Source organism: Chlorocebus sabaeus, chromosome 19 (assembly GCF_047675955.1).
Source record: "Chlorocebus sabaeus isolate Y175 chromosome 19, mChlSab1.0.hap1, whole genome shotgun sequence".
NCBI lineage: Eukaryota > Metazoa > Chordata > Mammalia > Primates > Cercopithecidae > Chlorocebus > Chlorocebus sabaeus.
This window is the reverse complement of record NC_132922.1, coordinates 29,560,998-29,581,691: the sequence shown is the minus strand read 5'-3', so window position 1 is coordinate 29,581,691 and position 20,694 is coordinate 29,560,998. Positions and strand designations below refer to the sequence as shown.

Below are 20,694 nucleotides of genomic sequence, written 5' to 3'. Positions count from 1 at the left end.
GAGAATGAAGCTGAAACCAGCAAGGCAGGCTTGCAACTAACATTAGTCAGTTGGTCATGGCATATACCATGCAGACACCTGCTATCCAGCTCCTACTGGCTATAGGTTCAAACCCCAGGGCCTGCCTTGAGTCTGAGAATCTGGGAGGGACCTTGGAGAGCATCTATCCTGTGGGTTGCCCAACATCATTTTTAAAGCAATCAAATCCTTTTTCCAAATGGAATCTTACCCTGCTAACCCTAATAGTTACTACCTATGTGAATTGAAAATGATAATGACTGCCAGGCACAGTGGCTCATGCCTGTAATCCCAGCACTCTGGGAGGCCAAGGCGGGCAGATCACGAGGTCAAGAGATTGAGACCATCCTGGCTAACACTGTGAAATCCCTTCTCTACTAAAAATACAAAAAATTAGCCTGATGTGGTGGCACGCGCCTGTTGTCTCAGCTACTCAGGAGGGTGAGGCAGGAGAAATCACTTGAACCCGGGAGGCAGAGGTTGCAGTGAGCTGAGATCACGCCACTGCACCCCAGCCTGGGTGACAGAGCGAGTCTACGTCTCAAAAAAAAAAGGAAAATGATAATGACTAAAAGGAAATTAAGAAACAGAAAAAAGACTAAGGACAGAGGAAGAAAGAAGGGAAAGGGGAGGGGAAGGAGGTAGATAAAAGAAGAGCAAAGAATGGAAAAAACAGGGATTGGGGAGAGGATGCTGTATGTGAAGTTTCCCTCCTTGGGGTGAGGCCTGAAGCCCCTAAGAGAGGAGAATGTTTGAAAACCACAGACAGAGCCCAAACCTTTCATTTTATAGCTGGGGAAATAGAAACACATAAATTTTGTTCAGCTGCCTATAGCTTTCTCCGCCTGTGGTTCTGCTCAGTTTCCAGAAAGCCTGGGTAGGGTCTGAATCCTCCAGGAATTTCCCTTCCTCCTTCTGGTATGGTGTGGGCCATTTCAAAGCTCAGGTGGGTGGCCTTTCCTAGAGGGAGCAGAGGCAGTGCAGCTACTGGATGAGCTGCTAGGCACCTCTCAGTGTGGGAGCCTCAAGAAGTGAAAGAAAAAAAGCAAAGTTAAAGGGGAGCAAAAAGCATCTCAGGATTAGGCAAGAGGGTGGGTGGAGTAGGCTGGAGGCAAGGAGCTCTGGATGTTTGTTGGGGAATCAGGTGTTTTTCAATCAATAGGTATTTAAATTGTGAGCAAGGTGAGGAATAAATTACATATAGCTTTTGGGAAAACTCAACTTGAATTTATACAAATCAGATTACGGGAATGGTGTAATGGTTATAGCTAACTACCAGGAATACATCATTAGGGATACTATTAATATAAAAATCAATTTTGTTTTGAGTTATCCTTTTACTCTAAACTCTGCTCAGAAACACTAGATTCTTCTGTTACTTACGTAAGCTGCTCTCTTTGCATCTTTGAGCTCCAAAAGCGTACAAGAGACTTCTTGATTAAATGGCAAGTAAACAATGAGCAAGCAAAACTAAGAATCTCAATCAAGATCTCTGTCTCCAGGTCTAGAGCTTTTATAGGTATGCTATTGCTGTTCCTGCCTTTCAAACAGCTGGTACAAACACCCAGCAGAGATCCATGAAGAGAGTGCATTAGCAAGAATCAACAAGGCAAAGTTCATAGAGACGAGCTTTAGAGAAAAGCGGGACTTAAATAGGGCCTGATGTTTCTTGGGGCGGGCTGGGGTGATGTAGTATGGGCATCTTGGCAGGATGATTCTCCAGTGGAGGGAGTGTACCGTGCAATCCAGATCATTTAGCATGTCTGCCCCTGACACGCCTACTGAAGGCCAATAACACCCCCTAATCAACGTGACAACACAACAAAAAGCCCCCCCACCAATACAGTTCCAAATGGCTCTGTAGCAGGGAGGTAAAATCACCCCCACTGAATACCACGAGATAAAGTAGGCACAATGCAGCCAGGTGCGATGGCTCACGCCTGTAATCCCAGTACTTTGGGAGGCTGAGGCAGGTGGATCACCTGAGGTCAGAAGTTTGAGACCAGCCTGGCTGACAAGGGGAAATCCTCTCTCTACTAAAAATACAAAAATTAGCCAGGCGTGGTAGCACATGCCTGTAATCCCAGCTACTCAGGAGGCTGAGGCTGAACTGCTTGAACCCAGGAGGCGAGGATGCAGTGAGCCGCCAAGCAAAACTCCATCTCAAAAAAAAAAAAAAAAACAGGTAGGAACAATGGGCAGAAAGCATAAGAGACAAAGTGGGGGTGGAACTGGCAGAAAGAGGGACATCCTTTAATGACTCTGTCACCTACAAGATCAAGTCCAAAGTCCTTAGCAAATAATGCCCTTCAGGATTTGGCCTTGCCTACCCTCAGCTGTGTCAACTCCCACCTTCTTACTAAGGCACCCTAGACTCCAGCCATCCCAAGAAATTTGTGGCTTTCCTGACCTGATGCACTGCGTTCATGCTCTGTGCCTTTACGTGCACACTTCGCTTTGCCTAGAATGCACTTCTCAGGGCAAACTCCTACTCACACATCAACACTTAGGTCAGAAGTCTGGGAAGCCATAAAAGACAGCCCCAAGTCACTCTGCTCTTCTTTTTCTCTCAGCACTTCACAAACTCCTGGACAGCACTGGTATCTTTTCTGTATTATTCCCTAATTCCATCCCATTATTTGGATGAAGAGTTCAATAAACATTTTCTGAGTAAAAACTCTGCATGAAAGGTTTTAAATGCTAAAAAGTGATACAAGCAAAAGCAGACAACAGATACTTCTTGTTACTGAAATAATCTATTTTCTCAACTTTGATCTTCGGTGGAGCATTACTTAGGAACCAGACAAACTGGGGTTGCTCCATCACTTCCTAGCTGTGTGTCACTGGGCAAGTTAACTAACCTCTGTGTGCCTCAAGTTTCTTCACTTGTGGGGTAAAAAACAAACATAAGTTACCACTTTTGCTGCACGGTTATATGGCTTAGCATTAACGTATGTAAAATACAAAACAGAGTGCTGAATAAGTGGTAGTTCTACTAGTCTGCTATAATCACAATAACCTTAACAAGACAGGAAATTCTGCCATCAGGAATGTGATCACAGTGAAATTTTAGTTGAAACCATCCCCTCTTTTTTTTATTCATTCAGCTTTCCCAAGATGAACATCATCGCTTTAAAAAAAAGAAAAAGAGGCCAGGCACAGTGGCTCACACTGTAATCCCAGCACTTTGGGAGGCTGAGGCAGGGTGATCACCTGAGGTCAGGAGTTTGAGACCAGCCTGGCCAACATGGCGATACCCCGTCTCTACTAAAAATACAAAAATTAGCCGGGTGTGGTGGCACACAACTGTAATCTCAGCTACTCGGGAGGCTGAGGCAAGACAATCACCTGAATCCAGGACGCAGAGGTTGCAGTGAGCCAAGATTATGCCACTGCACTCCAGTCTGGGAGACAGAACAAGACTCTGTCTCAAAAAAAAAAGGGCTGAAAGTCAACAAATATGACTTGTCAGCTGCATTGTTTCCCTTCTATAGTATTCAATACCAATCCCTTAATGAGTACCATCTCCCTTGGCTACTTTGATAATGTGCACTCCCAGTTCTTTGATCTCTCTGGCCACATTTCCTCTGTCCTCTTCCATAACTTGCCCTTTATTGACATAGTAAAGGTAGGCACTCCTTTGGCTTAGTTCTCAGATGTTTTATCTACTCTCAAGGCTTCAATTAACATCTCTATGGAGATGACCCCATGAGCTCTCTTGTCGCATTCAGAAACAGTATTTCAAACTCAATTTATCCAAAATAGACACTTGCTATATTAGTCTAAGATGACCAAGCATACTAAGAGTGTTTCAATCTCTCCTCTCCTTCCTCCCTGTCTACACTGTTCTCTTATACATCTAACCAGTCCTCAGCTTCCTCTTTCTTCGCCAGAGATACCTGGTTGGTCCTCCTGTTCTACTTCAGTGGTTCGTAATGTTTCTGGGATAATGGACTCTTTTGAAAAACTCTATCAAATGCTATGTATTTCTTACCAAAAAGATAAATATAGAAAACATATGACTGCAATCTCACCTAACCAATGACCCAAATAAGAATCTGTGCTTGCCGGGCGCAGTGGCTCACGCTGGTAATCCCAGCACTTTGGGAGGCCGAGACGGGCGGAGCACGAGGTCAGATCGAGACCATCCTGGCTAACACGGTGAAACCTCGTCTCTACTAAAAATGCAAAAAATTAGCTGGGCGTGGTGGCAGGCGCCTGTAGTCCCAGCTACTTGGGAGGCTGAGGCAGGAGAATGGCATGAACCCGGGAGGCAGAGCCTGCAGTGAGCCGAGATTGCGCCACTGCACTCCAGCCTGGGAGACAGAGCGAGACTCCGTCTCAACAAAAAAAAAAAAAAAAAAAAGAAAAAAAATCTGTGCTCATCCACTTAAGATTTTAACTACTATTTACACAAATTTTCATCTTCAGTTCCTGCTCCCCTCTTACAAATTTTAAGATGGCTTCTGGACATAGCCTGAACGGCCTACAGGCATTACAAACTTAACACGTTCAAACTAGAACTATTTCTCCCTGACAAATCTGCTCTGCCTAACAGTATTCCTTTATTTGGATAATGGCACCACCATCTCCCAGGCTCCCAACCCAGCCTCAGAATGAACAACCGCCCAGAGCCAATCAACCAGCAAGCCTTGCTCTATCTCAGAAATTCCTCCAATCCAAATCCCACCTCTCTTGGTCTCTTACCCTTTAAGGTCTCATCATCGTTTGATTCCACCCATACTTGCCATGATTAAAACTCTTTCTACCACTCTTCCCACAAGGGTCCCTGTTACTATTTCTGTCAATACAAAGCTCTTCACCTCTACCTGCCACCTTTCGCTACCACTTTATTACTGCACCTCTAGGTGGTTATGCTTTCCTAATTTATTTCCCCACTCCAGTTCTTCCTCCTTCATTCCCACTAGTGTTGATTCGTCTTCCCAAAAAATTTCAAAATTGACCATGTATGACTGCCTCTTTCAAAACAAGGCCAGGCGCGGTGGCTCATGCCTATAATCACAGCACTCTGGGAGGCTGAGGTCAGGGGGAATCACTTGAGGTCAGGAGTTCGAGACCATCTTGGCCAACATGGCAAAACCCCATCTCTACAAAAATACAAAAAAATTAGCTGAGCATGGTGGCACACGCCTGTAGTTCCAGCTACTCAAGAGGCTGAAGTAGGAGAATCGCTTGAACCTAGGAGGCAGACGTTGCAGAGAGCAGAGATCATGCCACTGCACCCCAGCCTGGGCGACAGGGCAAGGCTCCATCTCAAAAAAAAAAAAAAGGCCGGGCGCAGTGGCTCAAGCCTGTAATCCCAGCACTTTGGGAGGCCGAGACGGGCGGATCACGAGGTCAGAAGATCGAGACCATCCTGGCTAACACAGTGAAACCCCGTCTCTAATAAAACTACAAAAAAAATAGCCGGGCGAGGTGGCGGGCGCCTGTAGTCCCAGCTACTCGGGAGGCTGAGGCAGGAGAATGGCATGAACCCGGGAGGCGGAGCTTGCAGTGAGCTGAGATCCGGCCACTGCACTCCAGCCTGGGCGACAGAGCAAGACTCCGTCTCAAAAAAAAAAAAAAAAAAAAAAAAAAAAAAAAAAATTAAATAAATAAATAAAAAGATGCTTCCTCCACTGAACAAATATACAGTAAAACTTACTTTTGCCTTTGGAGTCCTCTACAGTTTGCCACCTAAGTACATTTCCAGGATTAGATTCCACAGCTCAAGCTGTCACTTGCTCCTATTATCTGCACATCAAAATCACACCCACTCTTAAAGGCCCAACTCAAACCCCACTCTTCATCTTTACATCCTCTACATAATGATTAGGAAAGGGTTCTAAACAAAATAGTCACAATTCCTAATGAATTGATAAGGAAATGGAGGGGGATAAATCTAAAAAATGGCTAAAAATCCATAAATCCTTCTGGAAACATTTTTTAAAAGATCACTATTCAAATATTAGTGAATATTTCAACAAGCCCTCCATAAACCCAGCACTGTTAGCCAACCTTTATTAAATGCTAATAACGTGCAATGGAGGTTAACAGCAGGGTATGTCATCAACCTGATAAAAGGCTATAATCTGGATCTAGGATTCAAATTCCAATTTGTATTTCACTTAGGAAAGGAAAATCACAAAAAGAGGACTTAGCATTTCAAATGGAGAGTGAGATGGTCAAATAAACCTACAGCAGTGACAGAAGTGGTTCCCACACCTAAACAACTTCAGACTAGTAAAAATCTTATCAGACAGGAGAAATCTTATCAGATGGGGGTATCTTTTCAATTGACATGTCCTAAACGTAAAAGACTTTTTTCAGTCCACATTTTAGATAAGCTAATCTTGTTAAAAGGGCCAAAAGATGTGATGGGAAATTCTGAGCCTCTCATAATGAGACATGTTCACTGGCACGCTTCCCAGTGAGTGCAACAGCAATGAGACCTATGGTGGAGAAATAATGCTACTGGCAATACTTTCTCTTCATTACTTTTCAAAAAGGGCCTTACTTCTTTTAGGCTCGACCTAATTTAAATTCTCTCTTGGCTCCTAAGCCTGTGAGTTCATATTAATTTTCACAGTTGTATTCAGCATTTTGCTCCTAAAGAAAGTGAAAACATTAAAGATTCAATTAAAGTCTCTTTTAAAAGAATTTTAACTAATCTTTCTATCTAGCTACCATACTTGGTAAAACATGCCTTCTATGGCATTTCTAAAATGATGATAATTGAAATTTGAATACATTTCTGAAACAGACTTATGTTTACTTTGTAACAGTAAGACACAGAAAATTCTGCAAGTATTAATTACACTAAAGAACGCAGAGTGTTTTCCTAAAAACAGCTGAAAAGAGCTGCAGTGTGTCTAGTAGAATCTCAGTCTACGATCTTAATAACTCTAGTTCTATGACCTCAGGAATTGGCTTCACCTCGAAACACTTTCTCACCTGAAAAAAGGAATAACACCATCTTTTCTTCCCTCAATGTGGCTGTTCAAATAAAATGAAATATATGTAGCACAGTACCTGCCACGAAGTGCTCAATAAAATTATTAGTTTACTTCCTTCAGTCAACACAAAAGACACATTCACAAGATTCAGATTTAAGGAAATCTATTTCCACAAGTCCTCACCAGCACAAAATGCTACCGCTAGTTTGCTTTACTAAAAACAATACCGTCAGCGGGGCACGGTGGCTCACGCCTGTAATCCCAGCACTTTGGGGGGCCAAGGCGGGCGGATCACTAGATCAACAGATCGAGACCATCCGGGTCAACATGGTGAAACCCTGTCTCTACTAAAAAATACAATTAGCCGGGCGTGGTGGCGCGTGCCTGTAGTCTCAGCTACTAGGGAGGCTGAGGCAAGAGAATCGCTTGAACCTAGGAGGCGGAGGTTGAAGTGAACAGACATCACGCCACTGCACTTCAGCCTGGGCAACAGAGCAAGACCCCGTCTCAAAAAAAAGAGAAAAAGAAAAACTCTCACTATCATTTCACTTTTCTAAGGGACCTGAATCAAGATGAGGGAGTCTACACGTGATTCTGCAATAACTCCATTAAGGCTGCATATATAATGACCACTAAATCATTAACAGGAGTCCACAGCAATTGCGCTAAAACATCTGGGAGCATTTATGCTGGTAAAAGAGCTCACTTGGGGGCTAAAAAAAAAAAAGTCAAATTAGGCCCAACTCTAAATGGATCTTTAATAAATGAAGAGAGTAATGTTGGTTTATCCTTCCTGAAACGCTAGCAGTACGATATTAAAATCCACTTGAAAGTACAAACTTCAAGACGGAAATACTCCACCAACACTGATGTCAGTAATCCATTTTAGAAAGCCTGCGCGGAGACCACCATTAGCACCGCTGAGGATAGTTAATGAAAGCCGTTGGCTGCAAACAGAGGCGAGGAGAGAAAAATTATTTCGGTGTTCTGCACACACACGGAGGCGAACCGCTTTCAGGACCTCAGCAGCCACCGCCGCCAACACCTACAAGCATCTGATGGAATTCCCGGTTTTACAATCGAAAGTCCAAAAGAAGGCCATGATACTAGCAAATTGGGGGGTGGAGGCGCTTCCGTTGCCTTCCCGAGGGTCCAGACTTTAAAGGCGGCGCTGCGCCCGGGGCCGAGGGTCCACTAGTCCCGGCCTCCGCCCCCCGCCCACCCCGCTGCGCCCCTTCCCGAGCGACCACCGGCCCAGGAAGGGCGAGAGCAGCAACACCACCTAAACCTCAACCGGCCCGGGGCCCCGCCCGAGCCCTGGCGTGCGGACCGCAGTGAAGTCCGGGTTCGAGGTCGCCGCGGCGCCTGAGGCCGAGGCGCCGGCGAGGCCGAGGCTGCGTCCGCTGCGGCCCCGGACGGCGGGGGGGCCGGGCGTGGCCAGGCGCGGACACTCACCACACCATGCCGTAGGCACCCTCGCCGATGTACGAGAGGTTGGTGTAGCGTGGTCCCACGTCGAACACCTGCCCGCGGACCATCTCCGGGCCCGCGCCCGCCGCCGCCGCCGCCGCCATGTTGGCTGCCGGGCCGCCGCCGCCTCCGCCGCGCTGAGCTCGACGCTCGGCGGCCGCCGCTCAGCTTCTATCGCCCCTCCTGAAGGGACTGCGCCGCCGCCGGTGCAGCCGCCGCCGCTGACCGGGAGGAGGAAAGAAGACGCCGTGTGGGAGACCTGAAGAGCCCACAACCACTCGGACCGACTGCTTGCCTGCCAGACTGACGGGCGGGCCGGCGGGCGGGCGGAGGGAGGGGCGCGCGCCGAGAAGGGTGCCGGGGCGGGGCCAAGCAGCGTGCATGCGGATTGGTTCCTAGCGGCTGGGGGCGGGGCCGCGCGGCCCGGCGGAAGCGGCGGGCTCCGGGAGGGGCACTGCGGCGGCGTTGACTAAGGGAGCACCACCGGGCGCGGTCACGTGCGTTCACGGGGGCGTTGGCGCGGGACTTGTCTCTTCAGACACCCAGGGAGACAGACGTGGGGCAGAACCCACGGGGCTGAAGTGAGAGATGTCAGGGGTCCGGGCGAGCACCCAAGGAAGTACCGAATAGAGCCAGCGAGGGACAAGGGGTTGTGCTTGAGGCCAGACGACGCGCGATAGCCGGGCCGCGCCACAGCTCAGGCCTCTGCGAATCCGTGGTCCACACGCTGATAAACTTAAGAGGCCTTGGCACTGGGGCAGAAACCGAAAGGCATGACCCCAGACCGAGAAAGATATTTGCATACTGAGAAAGTGTGAAACACAATTGTTGGGATTAAAAGGAGACACTGAGAGGATACGCGAATCAGGTTGGTTCAGATGTTTGTAGAGCACACTCCATGTTCCTGGGAGTTACTTTTTAGAGAGGGGAGACAGACAAATACGTGTAATACTCAAGTTGTGATAAGTACGATGAAGAAGTACAGAGCAGAAGGGAGGGTGCGGTGCCTCACGCCTGTCACTTTGGGAGGCCAAGGCGGGCGGATCACTTGAGATCAGGAGTTTGAGACCAGGTCTCTACTGAAAATACAAAAATTAAGTCTGGGCGAGGTGGCTCATGCCTGTAATCCCAGCACTTTGGGAAACTGAGGTGGGCGGATCACGAGATCAGGAGTTCAAAACCAGCCTGGCCAACATGGTAAAACCCCGTCTCTACTAAAAATATAAAACTTAACCAGGCGCGGTGGCAGGCGCCTGTTATCCCAGTTACTTGGGAGGCTGAGGCAGGAGGATGGCTTGAACCCGGGAGGCGGAGGTTGCAGTGAGCCGAGATCGCTTCACTGCACTTCAGCCTGGGCGACAGAGCAAGACTTCGTCTCGAAAACAAAATAATAATAATACAAAAATTAGCTTGGCGTGGTGGTGGGTGCCTGTAATCCCAGCTATGCGGGAGGCTGAGGCAGGAGAATCGCTTGAACCCCGGAGGAGGAGGTTGCGGTGAGCTGCGCCACTGCACTCTAGGCTGGGCAACAGAGCAAGACTCCGTCTCCAAAAAAAAAAAAAAAAATGGAAAGAAAAGAAAAAAGAAATACAAAGCAGAGAGTAAGGGATTAGGGATTAGGGGTCAGTGGGTCGAAACACATGAGAGATACATTTGCGTTCGGAAACAGACCCAGATTGGTACAGATGGGCAGAAATATTGACAGAGCAGGTACTGAAATAGAAATGTAAAGATGAAGTCACTAAAACCAAAACATCAAGATTTAGAGATAAAGAGACAGACACACCAGACCCAGAAACAGTCACAAACAACAGAGGTTGAAAAAATAAAAATTAGAGTCCTGAAGCAGGCGGATACCAAGGAAAGCTAAGACAAGGAGACAATGACCCAGCCACTGCTTCTGAACCATTTCCCCTGCCATCTTTGGAGGGAGAAGGAAGAGTGGCTGACCCTATATCCTCACTTCCAAGTTTAAAACCATCAACTCTTGACTTCTAGACATCAACAAAGATCAATTAGTCAATCTCAAAGGAGAATAGACAAAGTTTTTTGTTTGTTTAACTCTCTCATGGAAGCTGGTGTGGTGGCTCACACCTGTAATCCCAACTTGGACCCAAGAATTCAAGGCTAGCCTGGACAACAGAGCAATACCCTGTCTCTAAAACAGAGAAACAAACAAAAAATCCTGTGGGGGAAAAAGGATGTGACACATGAGAAAAGGAATAAACTGCTGCAGCCAAAATTTACTCCTTCACAATATATTTAGCCTATGAAGCAGGACCCGATTTTAGAAAATACCTAATCGTTATTCTCAGAAGAGGACATTGCGTATTTTTTTAAAAAGCAGGCCAAGATAAATGGAGTACCATGAAATTAAAACCACAATAACTGGCCGGGCACGGTGGTTCACGCCTGTAATCCCAACACTGGGAGGCCGAGGAGGGCAGATTGCCTGAGCTCAGGAGTTGGGGACCAACGTAGGCAACACGGTGTAAACCTGTCTCTACTGAAATACAAAAAATTAGCTAGGTGTGCCAGTGCGCCTGTAGTCCCAGCTACTCGGGAGGCTGAGGCAGGAGAATTGCTTGAACCCGGGAGGCAGAGGTTGCAGTGAGCCGAGATTGCGCCACTGAACTCTAGCCTGGGCCACAGAGTAAGACTCCGTCTCAAAAAAAAAAAAAGTAGACTCGATGTGGAGGAGTACATCAGCAACATAGAAGATAAACATGAGAAAAATTTCAAGAATATGGAGCAAAGTGATGGAATTCTGTAAGAGAAGATAATGGGGATGGACAGCATCTAGGGATTCTAACTCTAGGCATCCCCACAGGAAGACAGAGCAAATCGGTTAGAGTAAATAATCAAAATTACAATTGGAGAAAAGTTTCCTTAGGTTGCAAAAAGATCTGAGGTGGAGGTGGAAATATAGTGAGTTCACTGAGATTGAGAAAAATTAATAAGAAACCAACAACAACACATAATCTGGGAAAACTATTAAGTTTCAAGGACAAAGAACAAACACTAATAGACCCAATTAGGGAAAAAATGTTATTTATCAAAGAGCTGGCCAGCGGGCGTGGTGGCTTGCGCTTGTAATCCCAGCACTTTGGGAGGCCAGGGTGGGCGGATCATGAGGTCAGGAGTTCTAGACCAGCCTGGCCAACATGACAAAACCCCGTCTCTTCTAAAAATACAAAAAGTAGCTGGGTGTGGTGGTGTGCACCTGTAATCCCAGCTACTTGGGAGGCTGAGGCAGGAGAATTGCTTGAATTTAGGAGGTGGAGGTTGCAGTGAGCTGAGATCATGCCACTGCACTCCAACCTGGACAACGGAGTGAGACTCTGTCTCCAGGCGGGGGAGAAAAAAAGATGGCTGGGTGAGGTGGCTCACGCCTGTAATCCCAGCACTTTGGGAGGCTGAGGCGGGTGGATCACCTGAGGTCAGGAGTTTGAGATCAGCCTGGCCAACGTGGTAAAACCCCGTCTCTACTAAAAATACAAAAATTAGCCAGGCATGGTGGCTGGCACCTGTAATCCTAGCTACTTGGGAGGCTGAGGCAGGAGAATCACTTGAACCTGCAAGGCACAGGTTGCAGTGAGCTGAGATTGCGCCATTGCACTCCAGCCTGGGTAACAAGAACGAGACTCCATTTCAAAAAAAAAGCTAAAAACTGGCTTTATTCAGATTTCCCCTCTGCAACACTTAAAAGCCAAAGGAAAATGGAACAAGATTGATAACACTTTGAAAGGGTAGGTTTTGACCCTTCATAGATTCATAGATGGTGATAAGAACGAGACTCATCTCAGGGAAAAAAAAAAAAAAAATGCTAAAAACTGTCTTTCTTCGGATTTCTCCTCTGCAACACTTAAAAGACAAAGGAAAAATAGAACAAGATTGACACCACTTGGAAGGGGTAGATTTTGATCCTTCATAGATGATTTCATTCACTCCAGTGCCTTAATTCCTCCTAGATCTTTTTTTTTTTTTTTTTTTGAAAAATTATATATAAAAGGAGACGGGGGTGGGCGCAGTGGCCCACGCCTGTGATACAGCACTTTGGGAGGCCAAGGTGTGCGGATCACCTGAGGTCAGGAGTTTGAGACCAGCCTGGCCAACATGACGAAACCCTGTTTCTACTAAAAATACAGAAAAATTAGTTGGGCATGGTGGCTCATACCTGTAATCCCAGCTACTCAGGAGGCTGAGGCAGGAGAATCTCTTGAACCCAGGAGGTGGAGGTTGCAGTGAGCCGAGATTGCACCACTGCACTCCAGCCTGAGTAACAGAGTGAGACTCCATCTCAAAAAATAATAATAATAATAATAATAAATAAAATTTAAAAAGGGAGAGAGAGACAGGGTCTCACTTGTTGCTCAGGCTGGTTTTGAACTCCTGGCTTCAAACAATTCTCCTACTTCAGCCTCCCAAGTAACTGGGACTATTGGTATGCACCTCCTTCCTCCCAGATCCTTTTTTTTTTCTTTTTTTTTGAGACAGAATCTCACTCTGTTTTTCAGGCTGGAGTGCCATGGCACGATCTCGGCTCATTGCAACCTCCACCTCCCAGGTTCAAGCAATTTTTGTGCCTCAGCCTCCCGAGTAACTGGGATTACAGGCATGCGCCACCACGCCTGGCTAATTTTTTTTTTTTGTAGTTTTAGTAGAGGCAGGGTTTCACCATATTGGCCAGGCTGGTCTCAAACTCCTGACCTCGTGATCTGCCCGCCTCGGCCTCCCAAAGTGCTAAGAATACAGGTATGAGCCACCGTGTCCCGCACCTCTCAGATCTTTATTGCTCAGAAGATCTCTCCTGAATTCCAGGTCAGCATGTCCACCTGCACACAGGACGGCTCCATGTGACATCCTACAGGTGTTTCAGCGCCACAAATTTAAACTGCCATTGGTTAACTGCATGAGTTCTGTGCTGAGACTGAATCTTGGCTGCTCTACTTACTAGCTGTGTGACCTTGTCCTCATTTTCCTCAGACTTAAAATGGGATCACAGTAGTGCCTACCTCACATAAGTCTGTTGGACAGAGTACGTAAAACAACATATGTGAAGAGCCTGACACATATTATGTTATGTACCCACTAAATGTTATCTGTTATCTACCTCACCTAAACCTGTTCTTTATCTTGTATCTGTGGATAGCATCACCTTCACCCAGACACTTAAGCTGGAGATTTCACTATAATCTTTAACAACACATTTTACCTCAAGCCTTACCCCATACCCCATCCAATCAATTATGAACTATAAATTCTGTTTCTTTAATAGTTAAGAAATCTTTGCTACCTAAAGTGTGGTCTCCAGGCCAGGTGTGGTAGCTCATGTGTGTAATCCCAGCACTTTGGGAGGCTGAGGCAGAAGGATTGTTTAAGCTCAGGTGTTTGAGACTGGGCAACATAGGGAGACCCCATCTCTACATAAAATTTTACAACTAGCCAGGTGTGGCCGGGCATGGTGGCTCACATCTATAATCCCGGCACTTTGGGAGGCTGAGGTGAGGTGGCTCGCTTGAGGTCAGGAGTTTGAGACCAGCCTGACCAACATGGTGAAACCCTGCCTGTACTAAAAATACAAAAATTAGCTGGGTGTGGTGGTGGGCACCTGTAATTCCAGCTACTCAGGAGGCTGAGGCAGGTGAATCGCTTGAACCTGAGAGGCGGAGTTTGCAGTGAGCCAAGATCATGCCATTGCACTCCAGGCTGGGTGACAAGGGCAAAACTGTGTCTCAAAAAAAAAAAAAAAAATACAAATACACCTGTAATCCCAACACTCCGGGAGGCTGAGACAGGCGGATCACAAGGTCAGGAGATCGAGACTATCCTGGCTAACAAGATGAAACACCGTCTGTACTAAAAATACAAAAAATTAGCCAGGCGTGGTGGTGGGCACCTGTAGTCCCAGCTACTGGGGAGGCTGAGGCAGGAGAATGGCGTGAACCAGGGAGGCGGAGCTTGCAGTGAGCCGAGATAGTGCCACTGCACTCCAGCCTAGGCGACAGAGCGAGACTCCTTCTCAAAAAAAAAAAAAAACCCACAAAAAACAAATACAAAAATTTGCCAGGCATGGTGGCAGACCCCTGAAATCCCAGCTACTTAGGAGGCTGAGGCACAAGAATAGATTGAACCCAGGAGAGGCGGAGGTTGCAATGAGCCAACATTGTGCCACTGCACTCCAGCTTAGGCAACAGAGCAAAACTCCATCTCAAAAAACAAACAAAAAACTAGCCAGGTGTAGTGGCACTCACCCATGGTCCCAGCTACTCAGGAGGCCGAGATGGGAGGATCAACTTAGCTGGGAGGTCGAGTCTGCAATGAACTATGATTGCACCACTGCATTCCAGCCTTGTCGAAAGAGCAAGACATCGACAGACATCAAAAAGAAGTATGTCTCGGCCGGGCACAGTGGCTCACGCCTGTAATCCCAGCACTTTGGGAGGCCGAGGAGGGCGGATCACAAGGTCAGGAGATCGAGACCATCCTGGCTAACATGGTGAAACCTCGTCTCCACTAAAAATACAAAAAAAAATTAGCTAGGCGTGGTGGCGGGCACTTGTAGTCCCTGCTACTCGGGAGGCTGAGGCAGGAGAATGGCATGAATCCGGGAGGCGGAGCTTGCAGTGAGCCGAGATTGCGCCACTGCACTCCAGCCTGGGCGACAGAGCGAGACTCCGCCTCAAAATAAAAATAAAAATTAAAAAAGTATGTCTCAAAAAACAATAAAAGTGGTCTTCAGACCAGCAGCATCAGCATTATTCACAAGTTTGTTAGAAATGCAGCATCTCAGACCCAACCTGAATAAAATCAGGATTTTAATAAGATACCCAGGTGATTGATACACACTTTAAACTTTGAGAAGCACTGTTTTTATTTATTTTACTTTTTTTTTTTTGAGATGAAGTTCCACTCTGTCACCCAAGCTGGAGTGCAGTGGCACAATCTCAACTCACTACAACCTTTGCCTCCCCAGTTCAAGCAATACTCCTGCCTCAGCCTCCTGAGTAGTTGGGATTACAGGTGCTCGCCACCACACCCAGCTAATTTTTGTATTTTTGGTAGAGACAGGGTTTTGCCATGTTGGCCAGGCTGATCTTGTACTCCTGACCTGAGGTGATCTGCCCACCTCGGCCTCCCAAAGTGCTGGGATTACCGGCATGAGCCACCGTGCTGGGCTGAGAATCACTTTTAAATGTCACCACTTCATCCCCAGTGCCACTCTGCTGGTTCACGTGTTGTGTCAACTCTAACCAAGACTACCACAACATCCTTAATTAAGTTTTCTGCTTTCAGTGTGCCCCGGTCCAATTGTTTCTTTCTCTTAAATCCAGATAAATCTTTCCACAACAAATCTGACTGTCTCTCCTCCTCCTCTTCTTTTTTTTTTTTTTTTTAATTTTTTAGGAGATAGGGTTTTGCTGTGTTGTCCAGGCTGTAGTGCAGTGGTGTAATCATAGCTCACTGCAGCCTTGAACTCCTGGGCTCAAGCCATCCTGCTACCATAGCCTCCCAAGTAGCCAGGACTACAGGCACGTGCCACCATGCCTGGCTAATTTTAAAATTTTTTTGTAGAGACAAGGTCTCACTGTATTACCCAGGCTGGCTTCAAACTCCTAGCCACAAATGATCCTCCCATTTTGGCCTCCCAAAGTTCTAGGATTACAGGCATGCCTGGCTGTCCCTCCCCTTATTTTTTTATTTTTTATTTTTCGAGATGGAGCCTTGCTCTGTTGCCCAGGCTGGAGTGCAGTGGCACAATCTTGTCCCACTGCAACCTCTGCCTCCCAGGTTCAAGCAATTCTCCTGCCTCAACCTCCCAAGTAGCTGGGACTTCAGGCGCACGCTGACACGCTTAGCTAATTTTTGTATTTTAGTAGAGACAGGGTTTCACCGTGTTGTCCAGGTCTCACGCTCCTGAGCTCAGGCAATCCACCCACCTCGGCCTCCGAAAGTACTAGGATTACAGGCGTGAGCCACTGCACTCAGCCTGTCCCTCTCCTTCTTAAGTGGCCCCCCATCACACTCAGAGTGAGAGCTTTGCTGGCCACGTCTCCACCCTAATCTCCTCTTCCCTCCCTGACCCTTGCTTTCCACGCACCAGCCATGCTAATCTACCCTCAGTTCTCTGGTGTCTTTTGGTTTTAGCATGTATCCATCTCTCTCCCTCTAACATGTTGTCTCTCCACTATTCCAGCATTGGTGGACATTTAAAACCACCACGCTATCATGGGATGATGCATCTGACTGCTAATTTTCTCCAGAGAGCACCTCTTGCCTAGTTCCATGGGCACTAAGCAACCTATGATTAGAGTTTGGGTTCACTTGTGGTTTTCTGATAGGAAAGTTCCCTGACCAGAGGACAGCCCCATTTGGGTCCTATGGCAATGACTGTTCATTCTAAGATGGGGTTTAGTCTCATCGGTCTGTGCTGAGTCAGGTTAGCATGAGCCAGGCCCAGAGGGAACAGTCATCTAGTCCCACTGACAACAAGTTTCTGGAAACACGGTGGAGAAACAGCCTCTGGAACATGGTCAGACGATAACTAAGCTACCATCTAAACATAAGGCCGACTACCTGAGTGTCTTTCTTACTGACTCAATACGGTGGCAATAACTCACAGAGCTGCAGAATCTCAGAAAATAATGGACATCTACCCAGCATTGACTCCTCCTTCTGGTAGCATCAACCTAGTTTTGTTTTGTTTTTTTTTGAAACTGAGTCTTGCTGTTGTCATCCAGGCTGGAATGCAATGGCGCGATCTTGGCTCACTACAACCTCTGCCTCCCAGGTTCAAGCGATTCTCCAGCCTCAGCCTCCAGAGTAGGTGGGATTACAGGTACTCACCACCATGCCCAGCTAATTTTTGTATTTTTTTTGTAGAGATGGGATTTCGCCACATTGGCCAGGCTGGTCTCGAACTTCTGACCTCAGTTGATCCGCCCACCTCGGCCTCCCAAAATGCTGGGATTACAGGCATGAGCCACCATGCCCAGCCAACCCAGTTTTTATTTGGTGACCTGTCCCTTCTGCACTCATGTGGTTTGAAGGGCTGGCCTCATCCCCAAGTTCAAGAGAACCATGTGACCTAGGGCTCCGTAATCAGAATTATAGACATTGGCTCAAAGGATGGACATGTGACCTGATTCAAGCCAATGATATTCAGCTCAGACTTTTGCAGAAACTATTAGGAAGAAGGTGTTCCCTTTCTGCTGGGGTGGTGGACAGTGAATGTGAGTCTGTGGCCAGACATGCCATGATGCAAGAAACACACTCCGAGAGGAAGACAGAGATGAAGACAATTAATTCATGCCACAGTTTGAGGCTGGATATAGCTAAGCCTGAACTTTAGGTTTCTGTTACTTAAAACCATAAGAGTTCTGACTAATGCACTACCCAATTAACTCATTTTTCTGCAGAAACTGCTCAGAACTGTGCAATAAATCACTGAGACATGAATCAGAAACTCATGAATGATGAAATGAGAGAAAAGAACTGGCAATGAGCCTTGAAACTAGCTAAAGATAGAGAGATAACTGAATAAAAACACCACTCAGTAGAGACTGATACTGATAAGTTGAAATAATTGTTGTTGCTATGGTAACAAAATGCAAAAGAAAAAGTTGAGAACCGAGATAGGGTTTTAAATCTCAGATTATGCACTGAAAACCAGGGGAGAAGAAAGAGGGTAGAAAAGCCGGAGACTATGTCTTTGTTTTATGTAACATGAGGATAAAAGTTATTTTAAAAAATATATAAGTTCATGTAATTTTTCTGTGTAAAAAGCCTAACGTATACCTTATAATTCATTACATGAGATGAAAGGAACAACATAATTCATAAAGCAAAAATCAAGAGTCTTAGAAAGTATACTAGATACTTTGCTCACATTTGTAAATTAAAAAAGAAATGGCAAGGAATTATAAACAAGAATATCAAAACACCAGAAAATTAGAAAATTAGAAAATTAGATGAGCAAAGGTTGAATTAGGTATAACAAGCCAGATGTAAACAAGTAAAAATGTAAATTTCTAAAATTACTATTTAAAATATTAAAACCTCAGATCACATCAAAAAGCAAACTGAATGTATGCTGTTGTTTAAAAAGATATGCCTATTTATGTGTGTGTGTATGTATATAGTATGTATATGTATATATACACATATAATAGTATATATATTAATAATATATATAATATAAAAAGGCTTTGTTACTGGGCATGGTGGCTTACACCTATAATCCCAGTGCTTTGAGAGGCTGAGGTGGGAGGATTACTTGAGGCCAGGAGTTCAAGACCAGCCAGGTCAACATAGCAAGACTCTGTCTCTACAAAAATAAAAATAAGGCCGGGCACGGTGGCTCATGCCTGTAATCCCAGCACTTTGGGAGGCCAAGGCAGGGGGATCACAAGGTCAGGAGATCAAGACCATCCTGGCTAACACAGTGAAACCCCGTCCCTACTAAAAAATACAAAAAATTAGCCGGGCATGGTGGCGGGTGCCTATAGTCCCAGCTACTCAGGAGCTGAGGCAGGAGAATGGCGTGAACCCGGAAGGCAGCGCGTGCAGTGAGCCAAGACCGAGCCACTGTACTCCAGCCTGGGTGACAGAGCAAGACTCTGTCTCAAAAAACAAAACAACACAAAACAAAAAAAAACAAAAATAAAAATAAAAAAGTTAACTCAGTGTGGTGATACGTACTTGTAGTACCAGCTACACAGGAGGCTGAGGCAGGAGAATCCCTTAAGCTCAGGAGTTAGACGCTGCAGTAAGCTATGATCACATCATTGCACTCCAGCCTGGCCAACAGAGCAAAATCCTATCTCAAAAAAAAATTTAAAAAAAAGACATTGTGAAACTAAAGGCACCAAATAACATAACAACACACAAAACAAGAAGCAGAGCTGGGTGTGGTGGCACATACCTATCGTCCCAGCTACTCAGGAGACAGAGGCTGGAGGATCACTTAAGACTATTAAGACTAGAAGTTTGAAGCTGTAGTGCCATATGATCATGCTTGTGAATACGCACTGCATTCCAGGCTGGACAACATAGCAAGATCTTGTCTCTTAAAAAAAAAAAAAAGTCTATAGGAACACAACTAATAGAAACACAGTTATAGGCGGGGCTCAGAGGCTCACACGTGTAACCCCAATGCTTTGGGAGGCCAAAGCAGGAGGATTTCTTGAGGCCAGGAGTTACAGATCATCCTGGGCAATGTAGCGAAGCCCCCCTCTAAAAAAGAAAAAGTTTTAAAAATTAGCCACGTGTGGTGGCATGCATCTGCAGTCCTATCTACTTGGGAGACTGACATGGAAGAATGGCTTGAGCTCAGGAGTTTGAGGCTGCAGTGAACTATAATTATAATAAAATATTATGATATACCATTATTAGACTGTGACATATAAACAAAAATAAAGATGAGTTAAACAGCAGAATTAGTAAGGTATAAAAACTTACGCTGTGTCCTCCACCTACATAAAATACATCACCACCACTCCCAGTATCTCTGGAACATTTACAACAATTTATCTTTTATTGGACCACAACATTTTTTTTTTTTTTTTTTTGAGATGGAATTTTGCTCTCTCACCCAGGCTGGAGTGCAGTGGCACGGTCTCAGCTCACTGCAACCTCTACCTCCCTGGTTCAAGCAATTCTCCTGCCTCAGCCTCCCAAGTAGCTGTGAACACAGGTGCCCGCTGCCACACCTGGCTAATTCTTGTATTTTTAGTAGAGATGAGGTTTCACCATGTTGGCCAGGCTGGTCTCGAACTCCAGCCCTCAGGTGATCTGCCCACTTCGGCCTCCCAAAGTGCTGGGATTACAGGCATGAGCCACCATGCCCGGCCCACAAAATTTTTTAATAAATCCAAATAAGCAAAAATTATTGAGGTCAAATCCTCTGATCACAGCACAGTTTAACAAATGAATAGTCACACAAAGTTTAAAATTAATGAACATCCTACTAAGTGCTTTATTGGAACGTTAGCAGACATTGTACTGACTAAGATTTCAGTCAGATGGCTGGACACGGTGGCTTACACCTGTAATCCCAGCACTTTGGGAGGCCAAGGAGGGCGGATCAGCTGAAGTCAGGAGTTTAAGACCAGCCTGGCCAACATGGTGAAACCCTGTCTCTACTAAAAATACAAAAATTAGCTGGGCATGGTGATGCATCCCTGTAATCCCAGCTACTTGGGAGGCTGAGCAAGGAGAATCACTTGAACCTGGGAGGCAGAGGTTGCAG

At 46.0% G+C, this 20,694-nt stretch overlaps 1 protein-coding gene across 1 annotated transcript in view; it reads right to left on the bottom strand.

The window, feature by feature from the left end:
• The window catches only part of MAPK1 (mitogen-activated protein kinase 1), a 106,814-nt gene extending 98,044 nt beyond the window's left edge, over nucleotides 1–8,770 (bottom strand). The window contains exon 1 of the mRNA XM_007974911.3: nucleotides 8,430–8,770. Within this exon, the coding sequence (XP_007973102.1) occupies nucleotides 8,430–8,548 (119 nt within the window). The 5' untranslated portion in view covers nucleotides 8,549–8,770. The remainder of the gene's footprint in view (nucleotides 1–8,429) is intronic.
• Nucleotides 8,771–20,694: the final 11,924 nt, after the last annotated feature.